At 40.8% G+C, this 25,415-nt stretch overlaps 1 protein-coding gene across 3 annotated transcripts in view; it reads left to right on the top strand.

Annotated features, from left to right (window-relative positions):
- Positions 1–853: 853 nt before the first annotated feature.
- The window catches only part of REPS2 (RALBP1 associated Eps domain containing 2), a 268,277-nt gene continuing 243,715 nt past the window's right edge, over positions 854–25,415 (top strand). For all 3 annotated transcript variants that reach the window (XM_043896996.1, XM_043896995.1, XM_043896993.1), the window contains exon 1: positions 854–1,238. In XM_043896996.1, coding sequence (XP_043752931.1) covers positions 1,005–1,238 — 234 coding nt within the window. In that variant the 5' untranslated portion in view covers positions 854–1,004. The remainder of the gene's footprint in view (positions 1,239–25,415) is intronic.

Genomic DNA, 25,415 nt, shown 5'->3' with positions numbered 1-25,415 from the left:
CATTTCCTTCTCCAATGCATGAAAATGAAAAGTGAAAGTGAAGTCGCCAAGTCTTGTCCAACTCTTCGCGACCCCAAGGACTGCAGCCTACCAGGCTCCTCCGTCCATGGGATTTTCCAGGCAAGAGTACTGGAGTGGGTTGCCATTGCCTTCTCCAGGCTTAATGCATATACATGTGCAGATTCTTCCCAGGGCCTTTTCCACTCCTATTACTCTAGCATTTAACACTAACCGATTTTATTCCTTTTTAAGGCTCAACTCCAGGTTTGAGCCTTGCCTGGGAAAGTGGCTTAACCCCGTCGCCACCTTAAACAACAACACCTTGAACATTACAGGAGTCACTGGGACCCTGTTCCTATGGAGATCTCTGCCCTCCAGCTTTTCAGGACTGTCATGGAATAAGCGAAGCCTAATTACCCATGCCTCGTCCATATCCCGTGCCTAGTCCATTTCTGGGAAGGGCACAGCGTGACGTGGGCAGTACACTTGCTCCAGCGTCCTAGGGAGAAATCACCACAGCCTTTCCCAGCCCCTGAAAAGCGCCATTCTCCATGTGGGTCTAGATGTTTCCCTTCCTAGGTAGGGAGAAGAACCAAAGATGCCTCTCTCGCGCGGAGTGGACGCGGAGTGACTGTGGCTCTGGCCCTTTGGATTCTGCAGCGCGGGCGGAGCAGGTGACCATTCGCCGAGCAGGCTGCGCGCTGAGTTTAGTTACCTGGCCCAGCGCGGTGGGGCGGGGCGGGGCGGGGCGGGGCCATGGTGCGATCCTAGGCTGCGATTGGTTCGTGCCGCGCCTGTCTCCATGTGCCGTGCGGCGGAGGCACAACATTCAAGTCCGGGGGCGGGGCTGGCGCGCGCCGGGAGGAAGCGGTCGCGCGGCAGCTGCGGGGCGTGGGGGCGGTGGCAGCGGCGGCCAAGGCCGAGGCCGGAGCGGCGGAGGCTGTGGTGAAGGCGGCGGCGCCTTAGCCGGGGACGGTGCTCCGCCTGGCCCCCTTTCAGGCTCCATGGAGGCGGCGGCGGGCGGGCTCTGCGGCTCTGGACCGCCGCTGCTGCTGAGCGAGAGCGAGCAGCAGTACTACTCTGAGCTCTTCGCGCGCTGCGCCGGCGCCTCAGGCGGGGGCCCCGGTCCCGGGCCCCCTGAGGCCGCCAGGGCTGCCCCCGGCGCGGCCACCGCAGCCGCTGGCCCGGTCGCCGACCTGTTCCGGGCGTCGCAGCTGCCCGCCGAGACGCTGCACCAGGTAGGTCCCCGCACCCCTGCCCTTGTGAGTCTTTGGGGACCATTTCTGCAGGGACAGGGGGGCGGGGTGGGGCGACAGGGCCGCCGACAGGCACCCGGAGGCCTCGGCCAGGTCTCGGAGAGTGGCTTCGCAGCCTAGAATGGCGGCGACGCCCTTGTTCCCCAGGGGACACCAGCCTCCTCCACAGCTCAGCGGTGCTGGGTGCGCCCCCATCTTCCTCCGCTGAGACAGACGGATACTCCCTCCTCTCCCCGGCCGTTTCTGGGGTCTCTGCAGCCTCCCAGATCCAAAGTTTGCCTTGTTCGGTAACTAGTGTTTGTTCTGGCTGGTGTCTGGAGTAACCTCTGCTTGCCGCTCCTGCCCTTCCCTCTCCTGGGTGAGTGGGCGCTTGGGTGCCTTGCAGGATTTGAACTTGAAGGGTGTGTGTGTGTGGCCGGCGGCCCGCGACTGAATGTTGTCCGCTTTGTATACTACTTGTAATATACACGAATTCACTGTACATTCGCGTACTAACGTATTTCTGCATATTAGCGTTAAACCGAATGGCTTAATGACAAATTGCAGAACCGGGACACAGGGCTGCAAGAGGACATCTGTCAAGGCAGAGCTAAGCTTCCTATTTAGGACTAGACGTGGTTCCCAGACATTCACGGTGAGGGACAGTTGTAGTTTCCCATCTTACCATTGTTTGGACTTGAAATAGAATTGCCAAGTAATGTGTGTCATAGCTACCTCCTTTTGGCTGCTCCATACCTGGAAAAGGAGGAGGGGGATGATGCACAGTAGATGCAGTTTTCCTTTTGTGCTTTCCGTGGAGCGATAAGCATCTTTGTCTGTGTTTCGCTGTTACTAGCACTTCGTTGTGATAAGATTCTTAATACCAGGCCCCAAATCTGAAATGAAGTTTTTCTTAAAAGCTGGAGTCAGGTTTGACAGAAAACAACAAAATTCTGTAAAGCAATTATCCTTCAAGAAAAATATAAATTAAAAAGAAAAAAAAAAACCTGGAGGCAGTTTGAAAGTTAACATCAATTGTATGTTTAGAGCGGGGAGTGATGTCTTAAAATCCAGTTCCAAAGGAGTACTGAGGGTTTTATGGTTCACTTGCAATATCATTGTTTGTAGATTTAAAAAAAAATCATTTAAGACTGCGTTTTATACTGCTGGAGCATGCGTATGTCTGTCTGTTTGAGCATAATTTTAGCTACTCTGTAATCTCTCACTTTTCAGAATTCAAGATTTCTGAAAATATAATTAGTATCCACAGACCTTAACATGGCTGTTTGTCTCTTTTTTTTTTTTTTTTTGGCTGTTTGTCTCTTAAGAAGTCCTTGCTTTAGAGACAGTTCGGCTTCTGCTCTTGAGCAGTTGAACTTGACCAGGTAGAGGAAAAGGCAATATTTTAAAACATGAACCATGGCTATTACATGAGGCCCTCAGAATACTCCCAAGCATAATTTATTAAATGCTGTTGCTACTTCTCAACTGAAAGAGGAATAAGTGACAGGCCACACAGCAAGTAAGTGACAGCTGGGCATCTGTTAAAAGGCTTATTTTGTTGTCAGTAATGCATGGAGTGTGATAAGAGATGGTAGGCATATTAAATCTGAATTATGTTGATTGACTTCTTCTAAGGAGTTGGGGAGGGGCCTTTCCTGGTGTTAGAACCCAGGGTGTTTAAGATTTAAAAAGAACTCCAGGCACAGTGCCTTTGTATGAATGAGATTGTATTTTTGATGTCTAGTTGAAACCTTCTTCTTGCAAAAGATGCTGGCAAGAGGGGACATCCCTAGAATATTGCTTGTAATAAATCTCTATGAGCTTTAGAGCTCCCTTATGCAGCCCAGCAAAACAAAAGACTTCCTTCCCCATTAACCCGTGTGCTCAGTCGTGTCTGACTCTTTGTGACCCCATGGACTGTAGCCCGCCAGGCTCTTTCTGTCTCCAGTGTCTCCTGTATTGGCAGGCAGGTTCTTTACCACTGAGCCACCTGGGAAGCCCAACCTGACACAGTGCAGTAATCCGGTATTCTTTGTACAGGCGACAATGAACATCGAAGGCATCCTGGACAGAGTAGTGTAATCGGAAGGGATTCAAACAAAGCCCGCAGCCCTCTAATTTGTACTAACCACATTGGTTGTGTGTGGTGTGGTGTGTCTGGGTGTGTGTACGTGCATGAGCACTCAATTTATCTTGACTTTCACTACCCCATAAGTGTATCAGTCTTTAAAACAGATGTAGATGTTTTTAGCCTTTCCCTGTTAAACAGGAACTTGTAAGTTTAATTAAGTGGTCCAACAGGTATAACTGCCCCATTTGTGGAGGCACTAACTAGCCCTGGTAGTTTCTATGGTAACGGATTTTTTTTTCTTCTTAATAGGCATCCAACTAAGATTACCATAATGTTCCAGGAAGATTGAAAATCTTACCTGAAGTACATATTCTTTAAAAATATCTTATTTTGTCTCCTCCTTGGAATAAAAATAAATCACTACACCTGTTACTTTGTTATGTAAGTGAGTTATCTTAGGGATTTTTTTTCAGTTGAAATATGTGTGTGTGTGTGTGTATGTATATATATATATTTTAACAGACTTTATCTTTTCAGAACAGTTTTAGGTTCACAGCAAAATTGAGATTAAGGTACACAGAGTTCCCATGTACACTTTGGCTCTGCACATACCCAGCCCCCCCATTATCAATACCCTCACCAGAGTGATACATTTTTTATAATTGCTGAACCTGCATTGGCATATCATGATCACCCGAAGTCCGTAGTTTACATTATGTTTCATTCTTGGTGATGTACATTCTTTGGTTTTGGACAGATGTGTAATGACATGTATCCACCATTGTAGTATCATACTGAGTAGTATGAGTAGTATCATACCGAGTAGCTTCACTGCCCTAAAAATCCCTTGTGCCCTATTCATCCCTTGCTATTACACCCAAGCCATGGTAACTACTGATCTTTTTACGGTCTCCATAGTTTTGCCTTTTTCCAGAATGTCATGTAGTTCGAATCACACAGTATGTAATCTTTTCAGATTGGCTTGTTTCATTTAGTAATATGCATTTAATATTCCTCTGTGTCTTTTCATAGCTTGTTGGCTCATTTCTTATTTGTGTTGAATAATATTTCATTGTCTGGATGTACCACAGTTTATCCATTCACATAGTGGAGGACATCTTGGTTACTTTCAAGCTTTGGCAGTTATAAAGTTGCTATAAGCATCTGTGTGCACCTAAGTTTTCAACCCCTTAGGGTAAATACCAGCGAGCATGATTGTTGGCTCATATGATAGGAGTGTTAGTTTTGTAAGAAACTGTCAAACTCTCTTGCAAAGTGGCTGTACCATTTGCAGTTCCCCCCAAAATGAATGAGAGGTCCTCTTGCTCTACATCATCATCAGCATGTGGTGTTGTCAGTGTTCTAGAGTTGCACCATTCTAGAAGGTATGTAGTGGTATCTTGTTGATGTAATTTGCAATTCCCTAATGACATATGATGCTTAGGCTCTTTCCATATGCTCATTTTCCATCTTGAATTGTATTTTAATGCGTCATGATGTTGTTGTTCAGTTGCTAAGTTGTGTCTGACTCTTTGTGACCCCATGGACTGCACCACACCAGGCCTCCCTGTCCCTCACCATCTCCCGGAGTTTGCCCAAGTTCATGTCTGTTGTATCAGTGATGCCATCCAACCATTTCATCCTCTGCCGCCCTCTTCTCCTTTTGCCTTCAGTCTTTCACAGCATCAGGGTCTCTTCTAATGAGTCAGTTGTTTGCATCAGGTGGCCAAAGTATTTGAGCTTAAGCATCAGTCCTTCCATTGAGTATTCAGGGTTGATTTGCCTTAGGATTGACTAGTTTGATCTCCTTCCTGTCCAAGGGACTCTCTAGAATCTTCTCCAGCACCACAATTTGAAAGCATCAATTCTCTGGTGTTCAGCCTTCTTTATGGTCCACCTCTCACATCTGTACATGACTACTTGAAAAGCCCATAGCTTTGACTATGTGGACCTTTGTTGGCAAAGTAAAGAACAGAAAAGCTAATTTTCTGTTTTGAATTATATTTTAATGTGTCATAATAGCCCACTTTAAAAGGCCTTTTGGTCTCTTTATAAGAGGTGCTGATTTATTTTAGAACAGGTTTCTAGTATGGGGTAGAAAAATGTTAGAATAAAATACTTTTAAATTACAAACAGTAAATATGAATGAGAAATAGGTAAATAGTTTTAAACACTTCAGGACAAAGAATTACAAATGTTAGGGTGATTGGTTTTTCAGGTTAAGAAGTATTTCATTTGTATTGAAAGGCCAGAATTTTACTAGAATGCATAGACTTGGATTGGACATGTATTTGAGGTATTTTAGTTTCTTTAGCACATCAGGCACTATTCTAGGTGCTGAGGTTTCAGCTGTGAATCAAACACAAATCCCTGTCCTCGTGGAGCTTACATTCCAATGCACATGGTTTTTATTATTTATTTTGGCCAAGAGGCTTGTGCGATATTAGTTCCCTGATGACCAGGGATCAAACTTGGGTCCTTGGCAGTGAAAGCCTGGAGTCCTAACCACTGGACCATCAGGGAATTCCCGCAGTGCAAATGTTTTTATTTTTCAGAATTTGAGTAAGAAAATATAACAGCTGGAACATAAGTATCCACCTGAAACTGGCAAGTTTTCTGTTTGATGTAATGAATTAAGAAACTGTATACATATATTCAGAGAGCAGAAGGAGAAGAGGGCGTCAGAGGACGAGTTGGCTGGATGGCATCACCGATTCATTGGACGTAAACTTGGGCAAACTTTGGGAGATGGGGGTTGGACAGAGGCCTGGCACGCTGCAGTCCATGGGGTCGCAAAGACTTGGACACGACTGGGTGACTGAATAACAACATAGACTCCTTTATAATATTTATCCTTTAGGATGATGTCTTAGTCTTTAGGAATGTTGTGCATATTTCAGGTAGTCATCATAATGAGTTTTCATTTTTATGATGGTTAACTCCTTGCTTTGAGATAATGTATTTTTTATTGAGATATAATTGAAATATGATATACTAGTTTCAGGCATATAAGATAATGATTCAAAATTTGTATGTTTTGTTGAATGATCACTGATATCCATCAGCACACAGTTACAAACATTTTTTTCTCGTGATGAGAACTTTTGTAATTTACACTCAACACCTTTCAAATATACATTATCAAATATAGTCACCATGCTGTACCTGACATCCCCAGGACTTACTTATTATATAACTGGGAGTTTGTGCCTGTTGACCACCTTTACCCATTTCACCCACTGCCATCTCTGGCAACCACCAAACTGTTCTCTTTATCTATGAGTTGCAGTTTTTTGTTTGTTTGTTTTTAGATCCCATGTAAAATTGAGATCATGCATATGGTACTTGTCTTTCATTGACTTGCCAGTTAACTCTTAGACTTTAAAGGAAATAGTTATAAAATACTGTCGATTCTGTATTATCAGGGAAAATCATTGAATGGGAAAAAAGCTTGTAAGTAATGTCTGATTGTTTGAGTGGCTTTGATTGAAGTAAAGAAGTAAAAGAAAGCTATGAGAAGTAGAGGATATTTTAAAAATTCCTGTACATAGACTCACCTTTGGGAAGAAGTCATTTAAAGGTTCTCTTGAAATTCTTTGACGCAACTGTTTAATCATTTAAAAAAAACTCAGCAAAAAACAAAATTCCTGCGAACTTTTTCCAGTTGTTAGATCATTAGCTAGAGCTATTTTTTAATGCAAATAAAACAATTTTCTATTTTTACATCTTTATATCATATCCCTTTGTAACATATGCTTTAGGGAGATAGAGGCCAGCAAGCTAAAACAGTAACCTAGAATCTGTGCTGTTTCAGATAAAGTGTTCTTTTTTTGTAAAAGAGAATGAATGCCTGCAGGTTAAGGAAGTTCCGGAGCCAAACCATTGTTTGATTAAAAGGAGGATATTTGCATAATAGTAACTTGTTGATGCTTATAAAAAACTTTTCAGGTGTGTAAAACTAGAGCATTACCCAACAATAACTGTGTACCCACTACTCAGCATAAAATGTAAAACAGCCTAATTAATGTGAAAGTTTCCTGTGACCCCTTCTCTGGTCCCATTCTCCTTCCTCCTCACCCTAGAGGTTGCTACTGTCCTGAATTTGGTGTGCATGATTAGAAAAGTTTTTGTACTTTTATTACATGTTTATGTGTGTGTATGTATATATATATATAGTGTGTGCATACATACATGTGTGTGTATACACACACACGTATATACACATATGTGTCACTAAAATGATAAATTGTTTTGTATGGCTTTTTATCTTAAAAGGAATATAGCACTCTGTGTAACCTTCCGAAACTTGCTTTTCCTCTCATTGTTGTTTCTGAGGTTTGTCCTTGTTGACACATGTAGCAACAGTTCATTTATGCTTCCTTTTAAAAAATCTTCATTACTTACTCGTACAATGACTCATTATTTTATGAGGCCTTTATGCCTATGGAAAGTAGATGGCATTTTTCTTTGTTAGTGTCTCATGATTAGGGGGCTGTTCTAAACATGTACACACATTAAAATGCCTTCATAGATATCAAAAAGCACACTTATATTCTTGAGAGTGTTAGAGGAGCTTTGAGTTAATGGATTAGACTTTCATAGGCTTGCTTTTTTCTCATTTTTAAAAAAATGGAACCTCTCAGGCAAACAGACTAATACATTAAACTCCTCTGCACTTGCCACCCCTGCTCAACAGCCATCAATACATGGTCAATTCCATGCTGTCTGCATTCCTACTTTTGTTCTTTGCCCCCTATTTTAACCTGAAGCAAGTCTCAGACATCATATGATTCATAGAATTTATCTTTGAGGGCACCTGGGAGTGGTCACAGGATATGGAACCATATATGGGTTTAATACTGATGACTTATGGTTAAATGGCAAGAGTGAATGATGGTTTCATATCATCGAGCTAGTCTTTAATGTAAAGTTGAGGAAACCAATAGGGAGACTGAAGAAGTAACAAAGTGAAGACTAGAAATACAAGATGGGTTTGAACATTGTCCTGCTGTCACACTCATAACAGCCTTACTTTAAGAATATAGAAAATTGGTTTTGAGGAAGTCTTGAATCTTTTATTTTTTAGGCTGTGCCATGTGGCTTTAGGATCTTAGTTAATCAGCCAGAACCAGGGATCAAACCTGGGCTCCTGGCAGTGGAAGCTTTGAGTCCTAACCACTGGACAACCAGGGAATTCCCTGTAGTTGTTTTGGCAATTACTGATAACTTTTTAAAGAGGGTTTGGTTCCTTAGCAGGTGTTTTCAAACTTTCTGTTTCCTGAAGGCAAGTGTCTAGTATTTTGTATTTATATCTTTCTTTGCTTTGGTACATGTCTGGGGCCTTTGAAAAGTGCTTAGGCCATCAAGGTGGAGCCCTCATGAATGGGATTAAGGCTGTATAAAAAAGGCTCCAGAGAGATCCCTAGCCTTTCCCACCATCTAAGGACACGAGCAGTCACAAGAAGGGGACCCTGACCATCAGGTAGTCATGCTGGGTTGCTCAGAACTGAGCTGTTTCCTACGGAGTGGGACTTGCCCTCTTAGAACTGCTTTTGCTGTGTCCCGTAAGTTTTGGACCGTTGTGCTTTCGTTTTCATTTGTCTCTAGGAATTTTTTGGATTGTCTCTTTGATAGAAATAGAATTTTTAAAATCATATTACAATTGTTTCAGGTATTTCAGTGATGATAAACAATCAGCTGGCTGATCTTATCATTGTGTTAAAAAACACATGTACTTCCACCACAAACTTGTTTTTTTTTAATATTTTGGTAGCTGTAGTTCAGTGTATTTTGTCTATAATCCTGTGTATTTTATTTTATTTTGGCCATGCCCCTCAGCTTGTGGGATCTTAATTCCTCAACCAAAGATCAAACCCAGGCCCTGTCAGTGAGAGTGCCAAGTCCTAATCACTGAACTATCAGGGGTTTCCCAATAATCATGTGTATTTTAAGTGTTTACTTTTATGCACTTACGTTTATTCTGAGAAGAGGTCCATGCAGACTGCCCACAGGGGTCGAAGCACAAAAACTGTTAAGAAGCCCTTTGCAAAAGAATTATGAGGTGTCTAGAAATTCCAGTTCTTCGTTGCTCATTGTTTCCAAAGTCAGAATGGTAGCAACACTGCTGCCAATTCTAGGTCAGGAATGAGATTCCATCAGGCTCTTGTGGCCCACTCCCACCTCCAGTGCCCCATCTGTCCTGTAAAGGGGAAGGAAGCCCAGAGTGAATGGGTGCTCAGCTGCTTCCTCTAGGACCTCACTCTCAAGTCACTGCTGCAGCCCCGGCTTTGAACCTTCTCTGCTCTTGACCTGTCTATCTGGTCCTCTCAGCCTTGTTTCACTCCAGAGAACCCCTCTGGAGCATGGCTGTTTGGCCTGTTTTATTTACCACTTACTATGTCTAATTCAGAGGCTGGCTGGAACATGGACTTGTAAGAAAAAGTGATTTTTACAGGCTGGAGAAACTCAACTATCCTAATAATTTAATTCAGGACCAAGAGAGGCCATTAATATTAGGCTAGTAGTAAATGTTTGCTTTGACTTAATTCACTTGTAACACTTTGCCCTTGGTTTACAGAAAAATGTCTTTGTTCAGCCTTCTGGGGATAATTAAGTGTTTTACCTGTGTTAATTTCCTGACTAATTGAAGTAAATCCCATAAATGCCAGCAATTAAGAATTGTTTTTGTTTTTTTAAAAGCAGGTTTTCTTAAATGTGTAATGTTTGCCCCTGATGCTTTCAGAAGAACATATTTAATACAATGATCTCTTTGTTTCTTGCTTAGTTCAGGATCAGCCTTGTGAAAAACGGATGATTATACATGAACAGCTTTTTGCCCCTGAAGATATTTGGTGTACTAGCCTTTTGAGTTTATTTTTTCTTTAGGATCTCTTTAAAATTATTTTAAAATGTTTGGACTCCTATCCTTTGCATATGCTCTGCAGTCTGGTAATTTTATCCTCCTGTTACTGAGGGATGGCAATGGAAGTGAAGTGCGTGAAATTTAGCACATGGATGTTTTAGCTTCTCTTAATTTATTGTTTGTTCTAGATCAGAGTTTCTCCATCTCAGCACCACTGATGGGGCCAGGTCATCCTTTGCAGTGACACTGTCCTGTGTATTGTAGGATGTCTAGCAGCATTCCTGGGCTCTGCTCCCTAGATGCTAGTATCTATCCCTTCCCCAGTTGTTACAACCAAAACTGTTTGTAGACATAGCCAGGGAGCAGAATCTGCTCTGGTTGTAGATACATGGTGTCTGCATATATACAATCACGGTAGCTGCTTCCATTTATTAACTGATCACCATGTATTTTACCTTGTCCTATAAACTTGTAGAGGACTTCCCAGGTGACGCAGTAGTAAAGAATCCTCCTGCCAATGCAGGAGATGTGGGTTCTATCCCTGGGTCAGGAAGATCTCCTGGGGAAAGAAATGGCAACCCGCTCCAGTATTCTTGCCTCAGAAATCCTATGGACAGAGAAGCCTGGTGGGCTACAGTCCAGGGGGTCACGAAGAGTTGGACACGGCTGAGCACACACACACGTAACTTGTAGAGGCTCATGTCATTTAACTCCAAACCACAAGATTGATATTACCATCCCCAGTTTGAAGAAAGCAGAACAGAGGTGCAGAGGTTTAGTAACTTGCCCAAGGTCATGCAAATAAGTGACTTCTTATTAATTTATTTGAGTTGGAATTCAGTCTTTGTTTTTATTTATTTATTTATTTGCCATGCTGCGCATCTTGCGGGATCTTCGTTTCCTGACCAGGGATTGAACCCAGGCCTTTGGCAGTGAGATCATGGAGTCCTAACCACTGGACCACCAGAGAATTACCAATCTTTGTTTTTATTTTTAAATAATTAAAGCATTTTATGTTATTGAAATATAGTTGATTTACAGTGTCGTGTTATGGAATTGTTTTTGTTAGAGACAAACTAAAAAGGAAAGGGTGTTTCCTGATGACCTCCCAGTAGCTATTGTTTCCATGACAGTTCTGTGTAAGTGTGGGAGTTATTGCTTGAAGGGGTGATTCTCTGGGTGCGTGTCTGAGGATGGTTTGGACCATTTCTGAGGTGTGTCTATGGTAGGGTGAAGCAGAACATGGGACTGTCTAAGGGCCAAGCCAGTTCAACTTTGAGGCCAAGGAAGCCGTCAGAAATTGGGGTCATCAGCAGCCTTCAGGCACGGCATGCCCAGAGGGTTTACTGAGAGCAGGAACGCTGAGGTGTGGAGCAGCCGCCGTGGCAGTTGGCCTCTGTTGCTGCTGGAACTGTGAAGGGTGCTTTGCCTACACGGACAGTAGTCTGGAAGACATTCATGAATGTCCTTGGCAGTGAGGGGGTGGGGGGCTGAGGGATAAATGTGGCCGGCTCTGTCCCCTGCTGGCTGCCGTTCTGGAGGCTGGAAGCATGGGAGCCTGCATGTAGAAGCTCACAGAGGCCCGCCTCTTGGATAGAGTGTGGGCCAATGGGCCGGGGGTGACTCTGGGTGACAGATGGAGGGCCAGCTCAGGGTGCAGTCTGGGCTGGAACCCAGCACTCTGGATCCTTCGAAGAAAGGGACATGGCTGATTTGAGGTGAGAGAGGCCACTTGTGTTCCGTGGGCCTGTGGGCCTGCAGCCCTGCCCTCTAGGAGGGCTGAGAGGGCTTCTTCCCACTTCTCACTGGAGACCTTGAGGCTATAGGGGCTGTGCACACGGGAGCTTTTCGATCAGAGTGGGGCAGTCATTTCCACGGATTGCAGTGTTTTTTCTTGTTCAGGGCACTGGGAAACATATAGCCATGGAGTGACCCTCTGGGAGTTTCTGCGAGGACTGGCTGTACGTGGTGGGAAAGGGCACCTTGGGACTGGAGCTGAGTTAATTCAGGGCAGTAGAAAGTGTCTTATAACGTTTAGGCATATGACCTTATGTTACATGAGCTTTTTTCTTTTTTCTGAAGGATCAGATTCCTGTGTGTGTGTGTGTGTGTGTGTGTGTGTGTGTGTGTGTACATTGCTCAAACCAACAAGGCCCTATTGAGCAAACCAGGGATCATAAAATCCTAGAATCCTCCTCATATACTGCATAGTAAACTCAAATGCAAAGAAATAGCTTCGTTCTCATTTGCATTCTTTATGGGCTAGCAAATCTTCCGGAAAACTTGTTGCCATGGCAATGGGATATTATCTATCTCAGTAGTGTACTACATAAAAATAGCCCTTTGTGTTCAAGGGTGATGTTGGTGACAGGTGGTTTGGTGAATGTTTAGCAGGGTGCTTTGTCAGTGTTCCATTGTTTACGATTGTGAAATAGAAATGAGCATTGATTTGTTTCCCTGTCTCAAAATGTGATTTCATCTGTAAAGGGTAGGTGGTGGTGCTCTGTTTAATTGTGAGTTATAAGTCTTCCTTTGCAGGTCAGGTAAATATGATGATTGAAGCCACCTCTCATGGTGATAAGGAAGTGGCTTCTCTTTCTGTTGGTGCTAGAGGGTGTGCAACACAGGAATGAGTCTGGAGCAAATAGTATAAGTCTCTCATTCTTCAACAAATGCTTCTTCCTAAGTGCCATGTTCTTATAAACCCAAAAGTAGCAAGTGGTCAGGCGGACTAGATGAGCTCTGAGCTGTTGATCAAAAACTCATTTCTTGTAGGTTCTTAAATGGAACAGATTTTTGATGAACATGAGTTTCCCCTGCTCGTTTTAGCATTGATATCATGTGTAGCCAAGGAAGAATTCTTGACCCTACATTTGATCTTTATTTTAAAAAATCCTTTGGGCAATTTAGTAGAGTGATAACTCTCAAACATTTGTCATCCTCTCACCTTATTTCTAGAAATGTGTCTTACATGTAAATAGCAGGTTTCTATGGCTGAAATAAACTTTACTCTAGTTTTGAGAATTTTAGACTCTCTTAAGAAATACTGTGGCTTGGAGTTTTAGACTTGAAAGTTAATGCTAAAATTCTGATATACATTGTACTACTGCAGAAATGGAATCATTACCCCAATGTATTGAATATTTTCTCCTGGAGTCAGTATGAATATCTTTTTGCTGATAATATCAGAAATAGTTGTTAAGTGGCTTGCTGGGTACCCAGTACTACTTTTAGAACTTTTTTTGTGTGTGTTAACTCACTTAATTCCCATAAACATTCTGAAATGTTTTTGTCACTATTTTCCAGATGCAGCATACTTATTAGTATGCTTTTTGGTTTCTGGTGAGTAAGTATTGTGCCATGTAAGACTTAATTGCTCCTTCTTGCTTACCAGTGTGTGTTGATGTGTTTCTAATAACTGAAAGCATTTTTCTGCCAGGGGATGGCCAAACACAGCCTGTGGGCCAAATCCATCCTGTCACCTATATTTTTTTGTATGACTTATGAGCTGAGAATGATTTGTAACTTTTTAAAGGTTTGGGAAAAAGTAAAAAGAATATTTCATGACCCTTGCAAATTGTATGAAACTCAAATTTCAGTGTCTGTAAACAGAGTTTCCTTAACACACAACCACACTTCGATGTTTATGTATTGTCCATGGCTTATCTACCCTAGACTGGAGGGCTGAGTAGTTGTAACAGAGACTGTATAGCCCATAGGACCTAGAGTATTTACTGAAGTTTGCAACACCTATTGTATATTCTTCTACATCTAGAATGAGAGATTGTACTGAATACTAAAAGCAGATTGGATTTATGTATAGGTTCTCTCTTGGGAACATTCCTCTCTTCCACTTTTTACTGTTTTTACAAGCTGAGTTTCATGTGCTATGGCATGTCTCAAATATACTCAGTTTCAGCTCTCTTTCTATACCCATATTGGTTTTTATTGTAATGGATATTCATAACCCTTCCCAAATCTGGGAGCCTAATGAATTTTATCATTTTATTAGTTAATATGTTTTCTTCACTAGGTCAGTTATTGTAACTCCCCCTGCTCTATTTACTTCCAACTATAGTGGTTTCTACTTTTGGGCTTTCAGCCAACATATAAACATTTGATGCTTTAATAATCCTAAGTAAACCACCTGTGCTAATTGTGCTATTTTAGTTTAGTAAATCCTCTATATGATCAAGATTACATCTTCTGCATTCATCCTGTTGAATTTAATAAACTCAACATAATCAACTTTGGAACATTTGAAATTATTTAAAAACTATGTTTTCTCCTTTTTCTCTTGTTTCCCCACTTTTTAAATAACAGCTTTATTGATATATAATTCGCATACCATACAACTTACCCATTTAAAGTGTACAATTTAGTTTTTAGCATATTCACTATCTAGTTTGAGAATTTTTTCTTTGTTTTTGAAGACTAGTTGATTTGCAATATTGTGTTTCAGGTACATAGCAAAGTAATTCAGTTATTATATATATGTGTATGTGTGTACCTGTATGTATATATATATATATACTTTTTCAAATTTTTTTCCATTATAGGTTATTACATGTTACTGAATATAGATTCCTGTGCTATACAGTAAATACTTATTATTTATCTATATATTTTATTTTTTTGTCTCACCACACGGCTTGTGGGATCTTAGTTCCTCATCCAGAGATTAAACCCATGCCCTCAACAGTGAAGCATGGAGTCCTAACCACTGGACTGCCAAGAAATTCCCTATCTGTTTTATATATAGTAGTGTATATCTGTTAACTTCAAAGTCCTCATTTATCTTTCCCTATCCCTTTCCCCCTTTGATAGCCATAAGTTTGTTTTCTATGTCTTTGAGCCTGCTTCTATTTTGTAAATAAGTTCATATGTATTATTTTTTTAGATTCCACATATGAGTAATGTCATGTGATATTTGTCTGACTTCATTTAGTATGACAATCTCTAGGTCCATCCATGTTGCTGCAAATGCCATTATTTTGTTCTTTTTTTGACTGAGTAATATTCCATTGTATATATGTACCACATCTTCTTTATTCATTCCTCTTTTGATAGACATTTAGTTTGCTTTTTTGTCTTGGCTATTGTAAATAGTGCTGCAGTGAGCATTGGGATGCATGTATCTTTTCGAATAGAGTTTTCACCTTTCTTGGATATATGCATAGTAGTAGGATTGTTGGATCATATGGTAACTCTGTTTTTAGTTTTTCAAGGAAACCTCCATACTGTTCTCCATAGTGGCTACACCAATTTACATTCCCACCAACAGTGTAGGAGGGTTCCCTTTTCTTCACACCCTGTTTCCAGAATATTTTTACCACCCCCAAAAGAAATCCTGTAACCACTAGCAGTCACCCCCAGTCCCAGTATACCTAGGCCACCACTGTTTTCAGTGTTCATCCATGTTGTAGTATGTACCAGTACTTTCTATGGCCCAGTAGTATTCTGTTATATGGACATGCCACATTTTATTTATCCATTCATCAGTTGATGGACATTTAGGTTATTTTTACTGTTTGACTATTATGAATAATACTGTTATGAGCATTTTGGTACACGTTTTTGTGTAGATATATGTTTTCATTTCTCTTGGTTAATTACCTGGGAGTGGAATCGCTAGGTCACACAGTAACTCTATGTTCAAACTTTTGAGAAACTGCTAAACTCTTTCCCAAAGTGCTATGCCATTTTACATTCCCACATGAGGATTTCAATTTCTCTACATCCTTGCTAACCTTTGTTATTGTCTGCCTTTTTGATTATAACCATCCTAGTAGATGAGAAATGGGACTTTGTTGTAGTTTTAATTTGTATTCTGCTAATGACTGATGATGTTGATGATATCATGTGCTTATTGGCCATCTATATATCTTCTTTAGAGAGATGTCTATTTAAGTCCTTTGCCCATTTTAAAATTGCATCATTTTTTTTCAATTATTTTTATTAGTTGGAGGCTAATTACTTCACAACATTGCAGTGGGTTTTGTCATACATTGACATGAATCAGCCATGGAGTTACATGTATTCCCCATCCTGATCCCCCCTCCCACCTCCCCCCCCCACCTGATTCCCCTGGGTCCTCCCAGTGCACCTGGCCCGAGCACCTGTCTCATGCATCCCACCTGGGCCGGTGGTCTGTTTCACCATAGATAATATACATGCTGTTCTCTCGAAACATCCCACCCTCGCCTTCTCCCACAGAGTCCAAAAGTCTGTTCTGTACATCTGTGTCTCTTTTTCTGTTTTGCATATAGGGTTATCATTACCATCTTTCTAAATTCCATATATATGTGTTAGTATGCTGTAATGATCTTTATCTTTCTGGCTTACTTCACTCTGTATAATGGGCTCCAGTTTCATCCATCTCATTAGAACTGATTTAAATGAATTCTTTTTAACGGCTGAGTAATATTCCATGGTGTATATGTACCACAGCTTCCTCATCCATTCGTCTGCTGATGGGCATCTAGGTTTCGTCCATGTCCTGGCTATTATAAACAGTGCTGTGATGAACACTGGGGTGCACATGACTCTTTCAGATCTGGTTTCCTCAGTATGTATGCCCAAGAGTGGTATTGCTGGGTCATATGGCAGTTCTATTTCCAGTTTTTTAAGAAATCTCCACACTGTTTTCCATAGTGGCTGTACTAGTTTGCATTCCCACCAACAGTGTAAGAGGGTTCCCTTTTCTCCACACCCTCTCCAGCATTTATTGCTTGTAGACTTTTGGATAGCAGCCATCCTGACTGGTGTGTAATGGTACCTCACTGTGGTTTTGATTTGCATTTCTCTGATAATGAGTGATGTTGAGCATCTTTTCATGTGTTTGTTAGCCATCTGTATGTCTTCTTTGGAGAAATGTCTGTTTAGTTCTTTGGCCCATTTTTTGATTGGGTCATTTATTTTTCTGGAATTGAGCTGCAGGAGTTGCTTGTATATTTTTGAGATTAATCCTTTGTCCGTTTCTTCATTTGCTATTATTTTCTCCCATTCTGAGGGCTGTCTTTTCACCTTACTTATAGTTTCCTTTGTAGTGCAAAAGCTTTTAAGTTTCATTAGGTCCCATTTGTTTATTTTTGCTTTTATTTCCAATATTCTGGGTGGTGGGTCATAGAGGATCTTGCTGTGATTCATGTCGGAGAGTGTTTTGCCTATGTTCTCCTCTAGGAGTTTTATAGTTTCTGGTCTTACATTTAGATCTTTAATCCATTTTGAGTTTATTTTTGTGTATGGTAAAGTGTTCTAGTTTCATTCTTTTACAAGTGGTTGACCAGTTTTCCCAGCACCACTTGTTAAAGAGGTTGTCTTTTTTCCATTGTATATCCTTGCCTCCTTTGTCAAAGATAAGGTGTCCATAGGTTCGTGGATTTATCTCTGGGCTTTCTATTCTGTTCCATTGGTCTATATTTCTGTCTTTGTGCCAGTACCACACTGTCTTGATGACTGTGGCTTTGTAGTAGAGTCTGAAGTCAGGCAGGTTGATTCCTCCAGTTCCATTCTTCTTTCTCAAGATTACTTTGGCTATTCCAGGTTTTTTGTATTTCCATACGAATTGTGAAATTATTTGTTCTAGTTCTGTGAAAAATACCGTTGGTAGCTTGATAGGGATTGCATTGAATCTATAGATTGCTTTGGGTAGAATAGCCATTTTGACAATATTGATTCTTCCAATCCATGAACACGGTATGTTTCTCCATCTGTTTGTGTCCTCTTTGATTTCTTTCATCAGTGTTTTATAGTCTTCTATGTATAGGTCTTTTGTTTCTTTAGGTAGATGTACTCCTAAGTATTTTATTCTTTTTGTTGCAATGGTGAATGGTATTGTTTCCTTAATTTCTCTGTTTTTTCATTGTTAGTGTATAGGAATGCAAGGGATTTCTGTGTGTTAATTTTATATCCTGCAACTTTACTATATTCATTGATTAGCTCTAGTAATTTTCTGGTAGAGTCTTTAGGGTTTTCTATGTAGAGGATCATGTCATCTGCAACTTTACTATATTCATTGATTAGCTCTAGTAATTTTCTGGTAGTCTTTAGGGTTTTCTATGTAGAGGATCATGTCATCTGCAAACAGCGAGAATTTCACTTCTTCTTTTCCTATCTGGATTCCTTTTACTTCTTTTTCTGCTCTGATTGCTGTGGCCAAAACTTCCAACACTATGTTGAATAGTAGTGGTGAGAGTGGGCACCCTTGTCTTGTTCCTGATTTCAGGGGAAATGCTTTCAATTTTTCACCATTGAGGGTAATGCTTGCTGTGGGTTTGTCATATATGGCTTTTATTATGTTGAGGTATGTTCCTTCTATTCCTGCTTTCTGGAGAGTTTTAATCATAAATGAGTGTTGAATTTTGTCAAAGGCTTTCTTTGCATCTATTGAGATAATCATATGGTTTTTATCTTTCAATTTGTTAATGTGGTGTATTACGTTGATTGATTTGCGGATATTAAAGAATCCTTGCATTCCTGGGATAAAGCCCACTTGGTCATGGTGTATAATTTTTTAATATGTTGTTGGATTCTGTTTGCTAGAATTTTGTTAAGGATTTTTGCATCTATGCTCATCAGTGATATTGGCCTGTAGTTTTCTTTTTTTGTGGCATCTTTGTCTGGTTTTGGAATTAGGGTGATGGTGGCCTCATAGAATGAGTTTGGAAGTTTACCTTCTGCAATTTTCTGGAAGAGTTTGAGTAAGATAGGTGTTAGCTCTTCTTTAAATTTTTGGTAGAATTCAGCTGTGAAGCCATCAGGTTCTGGGCTTTTGTTTGCTGGCAGATTTCTGATTACAGTTTCGATTTCCTTGCTTGTGATGGCTCTGTTAAGATCTTCTATTTCTTCCTGGTTCAGTTTTGGAAAGTTATACTTTTCTAAGAATTTGTCCATTTCTTCCAAGTTGTCCATTTTATTGGCATAGAGCTGCTGGTAGTAGTCTCTTATGATCCTTTGTATTTCAGTGTTGTCTGTTGTGATCTCTCCATTTTCATTTCTAATTTTGTTAATTTGGTTCTTCTCCCTTTGTTTCTTAATGAGTCTTGCTAATGGTTTGTCAATTTTGTTTATTTTTTTCAAAAAACCAGCTTTTAGCTTTGTTGATTTTTGCTGTGGTAGAGTTAGGTTATTTATTTGGCTTTTTTCTTGTTTCTTGATGTAAGCCTGTAATGCTATGAACCTTCCCTTTAGCACTGCTTTTACAGTGTCCCATAGGTTTTGGGTTGTTGTGTTTTCATTTTCATTCATTTCTATGCATATTTTGATTTCTTTTTTGATTTCTTCTATGACTTGTTGGTTATTCAGAAGGGTGTTATTTAGCCTCCATATGTTTGAATTTTTAACAATTTTTTTCCTGTAATTGAGATCTTACTGCACTGTGATCAGAAAAGATAACTGGAATGATTTCAATTTTTTTGAATTTTCCAAGACCAGATTTATGGCCCAGGATGTGATCTATTCTGGAGAAGGTTCCGTGTGCACTTGAGAAAAAGGTGAAGTTGACTGTTTTGGGGTGAAATGTCCTATAGATATCAGTTAGGTCTAGCTGGACCATTGTGTCATTTAAGGTTTGTGTTTCCTTATTAATTTTCTGTTTAGTTGATCTGTCCAGAGTTGTGAGTGGGGTATTAAAGTCTCCCACTATTACTGTGTTACTATTAATTTCCTCTTTCATACTCGTTAGCATTTGCCGTACGTATTGCAGTGCTCCTATGTTAGGTACATATATATTTATAATTGTTATATCCTCTTCTTGGATTGATCCTTTGATCATTAAGTAGTGTCCTTCTTTGTCTCTTTTCACATCCTTTATTTGAAAGTCTATTTTATCTCATATGAGTATTGCGACTCCTGCTTTCTTTGTTCTCCGTTTGCGTGAAATATTTTTTCTAGCCCTTCACTTTTAGTCTGTATGTGTCTCGTGTTTTGAGGTGGGTCTCTTGTAGGCAGCATATATAGGGGTCTTGTTTTTGTGTCCATTCAGCCAATCTTTGTCTTTTGGTTGGGGCATTCAACCCATTTACATTTAAGGTAATTATTGATAGGTGTGGTCCCGTTGCCATTTACTTTGTTGTTTTGGGTTCACGTTTATACAACCTTTCTGCATTTCCTGTCTAGAGAAGATCCTTTAGCATTTGTTGAAGAGCTGGTTTGGTGGTGCTGAATTCTCTCAGCTTTTGCTTGTCTGTAAAGCTTTTGAATTCTCCTTCATATCTGAATGAGATCCTTGCTGGGTACAGTAATCTAGGTTGTAGGTTATTCTCTTTCATTACTTTCAGTACGTCCGCCATTCCCTTCTGGCCTGGAGGGTTTCTATTGATAGATCAGCTGTTATCCTTATGGGAATCCCTTTGTGTGTTATTTGTTGTTTCTCCCTTGCTGCTTTTAATATTTGTTCTTTGTGTTTGATCTTTGTTAATTTGATTAATATGTGTCTTGGGGTGTTTCGCCTTGGGTTTATCCTGTTTGGGACTCTCTGGGTTTCTTGGACTTGGGTGGCTATTTCCTTCCCCATTTTAGGGAAGTTTTCGGCTATTATCTCCTCGAGTATTTTCTCATGGCCTTTCTTTTTGTCTTCTTCCTCTGGGACTCCTATGATTCGAATGTTGGGGCGTTTCATATTGTCCCAGAGGTCCCTGAGGTTGTCCTCATTTCTTTTAATTCTTTTTTCTTTTTTCCTCTCTGCTTCATTTATTTCCTCCATTTTATCTTCTACCTCACTTATCCTATCTTCTGCCTCCGTTATTCTACTCTTGGTTCCCTCCAGAGTGTTTTTGATCTCATTTATTGCATTATTCATTTTTAATTGACTCTTTTTTATTTCTTCTAGGTCTTTATTAAACATTTCTTGCACTTTTCAATCTTTGTCTCCAGGCTATTTATCTGTAACTCCATTTTGTTTTCAAGATTTTGGATCATTTTTATTATCATTATTCTAAATTCTTTTTCAGGTAGATTCCCTATCTCCTCCTCTTTTGTTTGGCTTGGTGGGCATTTTTCATGTTCCTTTACCTGCTGGGTATTTCTCTGCCTTTTCATCTTGTTTAGATTGCTGTGTCTGGAGTGGGCTTTCTGTATTCTGGAGGTCTATGGTTCCTTTTTATTGTGGAGGTTTTACCCAGTGGGTGGGGTTGGACCTTTGGCTTGTCAAGGTTTCCTGGTTAGGGAGGCTTGTGTCGGTGTTCTGGTGCGTGGGACTTGATTTCTTCTCTCTGGAGTGCAATGGAGTGCCCAGTGATAAGTTTTGAGATGTGTCAATGTGTTAGGTGTGACCTTGGGCAGCCTGTATGTTGGCTTTCAGGGCTATGTTTCTGCGTTGCTGGAGAATTTGCATGGTATGTCTTGCTCTGGAACTTATTGGCTCTTGGGTGGTGGTTGGTTTCAGTGTAGGTATGGAGGCTTTTGGACGGTCTCTTATTACTTAAAGTTCCATGTAGTCAGGAGTTTTCTGGTGTTTTCGGGTTTTGGGCTTAAGTCTCCTGCCTCTGGGTTTCAGTTTTATTCTTCCAGTAGTCTCAAGACTTCTCCAACTATACAGCACTGCTAATAAAACTTCTAGGTTAATGGCGAAAGATTCTCCCCCGTGAGGGACGCCCAGAGAGGTTCACAGAGTTACATGAAGAAGAGGAGAGGGAGGAGGGAGATAGTGTTGAGCAGGAGGAGAAAAAGCGGGACTCAAGAGGAGAGAGATCGATCTATGCAGTTGTCTGTTCCAAGAGTGTTCTCCATAGCCCAGTGACCCACAAAGATTCACAGAATTGGATTGGGAAGAGAAGGGGAAAGGAGGAAATAGAGGTGTTCTGAGGTAGAAAACAGAGAGTCAAGATTGGGAGAGAATAATCAACACACTCCTGTATAAAAATGGGAACTGAATACTGGATTCTTAAATGCCCACAATTTATATCATATACTGAAAAACAAAGATTTAAAAATCTAGAGTAGAGGTTAGACTCTTAAACATACTATATTAAAGGCAAAAACCAAAACACACACACACAAAATTTTAGAAATATATATGAAGTTCGGTTTAAAAATAGGGCTTCTCTCTTTTTTTTTTTTGTAAGGTTATAGTGTAATGAAAATGAAAATTAAGGAGTAGTAGAGGAGTAATAGAGGACTTTAAAAGGAAATAAGAGAAAGAGAAAAATAGAAAATAGATGAGAAAAAGAAAAAGAAAGAAAAAAAACACAAGTCAAAAAAATAAAAAAAAGTTTTTTTTTCCCTAATTAAGAAAATCGTAAAAATCTGTGAAAATGAAAGTTAAGGAGTAATGGGGGAGTAATAGGGAATTTTAAAAGAAAATAAAAGAGAAAACATAAAAAAGAGAAAAAATTTTTTTTTCTTTACTCAAAAAAAAAAAAAAAAGTAAAAATATATCTAGGAGTTTCTCTGGAGCTGTTGTGGTCAGTGTGGGTTCGGTTCAGTTTCAGATAGCTCCTCGTTCCAGCTTACACTTCTTGATATCTACAGGCCCCTTCTGATGTAGTCGGTGTTATCTACAGGGATTTTAATCTGTTGCACCGGTCCCTTCTGAAGCGGTTCCCTTTGTTTATTTGGCTTGGGTTTGCCGGTCTCTTCCGCGCCTAGTTTCCGCCCTGACACAGGCGGGCGGAGGTGGTCTTTTATTCAGGTTGCTAGTTCCGTCGCGCTGCGGGGAGGGGCTGGCGCTGTTCCCCCTCCCCCCCCCTCGGGTGTTCCACAAAAGCGCAGAACACAAAGCTGCGCCTGCGTTTTGTGCCTTCCCCGTCAGAGCGGTTCAGGCAGCCAGGGGCTTGACGGGCGATCTCTCCCCGGGTGCGGCGCGTCTTCTGCCCTGCGCGTCCCCAGCCCCAGACCCCGCCCGCGCCGGTCGGGTGCCTGCGCCCTGTGTCTCGCTGTGACCCTCCCGGCGGATGTCGACCATCCAGAATCTCAGGAGGTCTTTGATTAGAAAGTGGAGGCCTGTTTGCAGTGTGGTAGGGGATGCGGTCTTTGGGGCCGAGCCTGCCCCTTCCCCTCCCCCCTGCCTCCTGCCTCCGGCGGGGCTGGGCCGGTCCGCAGCCTGCGAGCTCTTCTCTGGACATTCTCGGGTCCCTTTGTTCTGCGAACGGCCGGCAGTGTGTTCGGGCCAGTTAATTTTCTCTCTCTCTTTTGCTGTCCCACAGTTTAAGTTGGTAACTCACAAAAGCTCCCTCCGATTGTCCTCAGGGCACTCAGGCCCGGTCCTTACCCTTAAGCAATGCCACCCGCTCCTCTCCGTTCTGCCCCCACTTGCTGGTGGCGGATGCGGGCGTCTGGGGTACTTTTCCGCTGGGAGTTGCTTTTAGGCACGTAATCTGTGAGTTTTATTTATTGTTCCCCTCCCAGTCAGGTTGCCCTCGGAGGTTCAAAAACTTCCCCCAGACCCGCCAGTGCGAGGGTTTCCCGGTGCTTGAAAACTTCCTCTATTAAGAGTCCCTTCCCAGGATGGATCTCCGTCCTTAGCTCCCCTGTCTCCCCTTTTATCTTTTATATTTTGTCCTACCTCCTTTCGAAGACAATGGGTTGCTTTTCTGGGCGCCTGATGACCTCAGCTAGCGATCAGAAGTTGTTTTGTGAAGATTGCTCTGCGTTCAGTTATTCTTTTGATGAATTTGTAGGAGAGAAAGGGGTCTCCCCATCCTGTTCTTCCGCCATCTTGGCTCCTTGCATCATTTGTTTTTATAAGATACTGAGTTCTTTATATATTCTAGATACAAGTCTCCCATCAGGTAAGTGACTTCCTAAACATTTCTCACATTCTGTGGGTTGTCTTTTTACTTTCTTGATGTTATTCTTTGAAGCATACAATTTAAAATTTTTGATGAGTTTATTTACCTTTTGCTTTTGTTACTTCTGTTTTTGGTATTTTATTTAAGAAACCATTTCCCAAACCAAAGTCATAAGATTTATCTCTATGTTTTCTTCTAAAAATTTTGCAGTTTTAACTCTTTTATTTAGACTTTGATCCCTTTTGAGTTAATTTATATATATATAGTGAGGTAGAGGTTCAGTGCCACTCTTTCATATATGGCTCTCCAGTTGTCCTAGTATCATTTGTTGTAAAGTTGTCCTTGGATCATTCTTTTCCCATGGAATGGTTTTAGAATACTTGTCCAAAATCGATTGACCATAAAGATAAGCACTTTTGTTTGGATTGTCCATTCTATTCCATTGATCTGTATTTCTATCATTATACCAGTACTTATTTGATTTGTTTTATTTATTTTTGAGGCACATGTTCCCCTTTCCCCCATCAGTTAAACTTAGGACATTTCACAGTTGGTGGCATCTTAAATTGCATCAAAGCTTGCAGACCAGGCAGTAGTGGTTTGGGAAAGGATGCTGGAGTCTGGAGTGGAGCTCTGTTAACTCTTAGGAACTGAATGGATAGGAGATGGTGGTGAGGATAGTGAGAAAGGTGGTAAGTTGGCTGCTTCCTTAGTGTTTAGCAGCAAACTTGAAGCAGGAGTCAAAAATAGTCTCGCTTTACGTAATTTCAGAGCTGAGTACTAATGGTTCCAGTTTCTTTTTCTGGATTCTTTTAAGAAATACTGCATCACTGAATGCTACTGATGGCACAGAGAATAGCACTGTGGAAAAATAGGGACATTGACCATTCTTAGTTAAAAATATTGACAGAAGTCCTATTCTGAATGCGAGGAAGTTTTAGGGAAACCTTGAACAATTAATTTTGCTTATTTTCCTTTTTATGAATATGTGAGTGATAAATGAAAAATGTAAATCTACAAAAGCTCCTATAATAAGTCTAAGATAAATGCAAAGTTGTAAAGTTTTATATCTTATTTGACTGCATTTGATTAGTGCTACCTGAAATATTGGTGTCTTAGGCTGGAAATACTGTTATATTCTGCTTTGAGCTCTACCACCTCAGAGGGAGTTGGGTCCTTTCCCAGAGTTTGTTCTATGAGTTGACCTTTTTGGTTTCCACTTCCTGCAGTCACTGTATGTCCATCTGTTTTCTAGCCACTGTGATTTTATTCTTCTTTCCCTTTCTCTTGGTCTTGTATCATTATTGTAGTGGCATTTTGAGTGAGAGCAGAGGTTAACATGTATGTTCAACCCAGTAGGGATATTCGGTCACCCAAGGTATGTTTACAGAAAATGACTTTGAGAAAAGCTGCAAAAAATAGTACAGAGTTCTATTTATCTCCCTGCTTGTTTAACTTTAACATTTTATATACCCATAGTACAATTATCAAGAGAAGGAAATTAACATTGCTAA

This window comes from Cervus elaphus, chromosome X (genome assembly GCF_910594005.1).
Source record: "Cervus elaphus chromosome X, mCerEla1.1, whole genome shotgun sequence".
Classification (NCBI taxonomy): Eukaryota; Metazoa; Chordata; class Mammalia; order Artiodactyla; family Cervidae; genus Cervus; species Cervus elaphus.
Note: the sequence above shows the minus strand (reverse complement) of the source record. Positions and strands in the feature narration are given on the sequence as shown.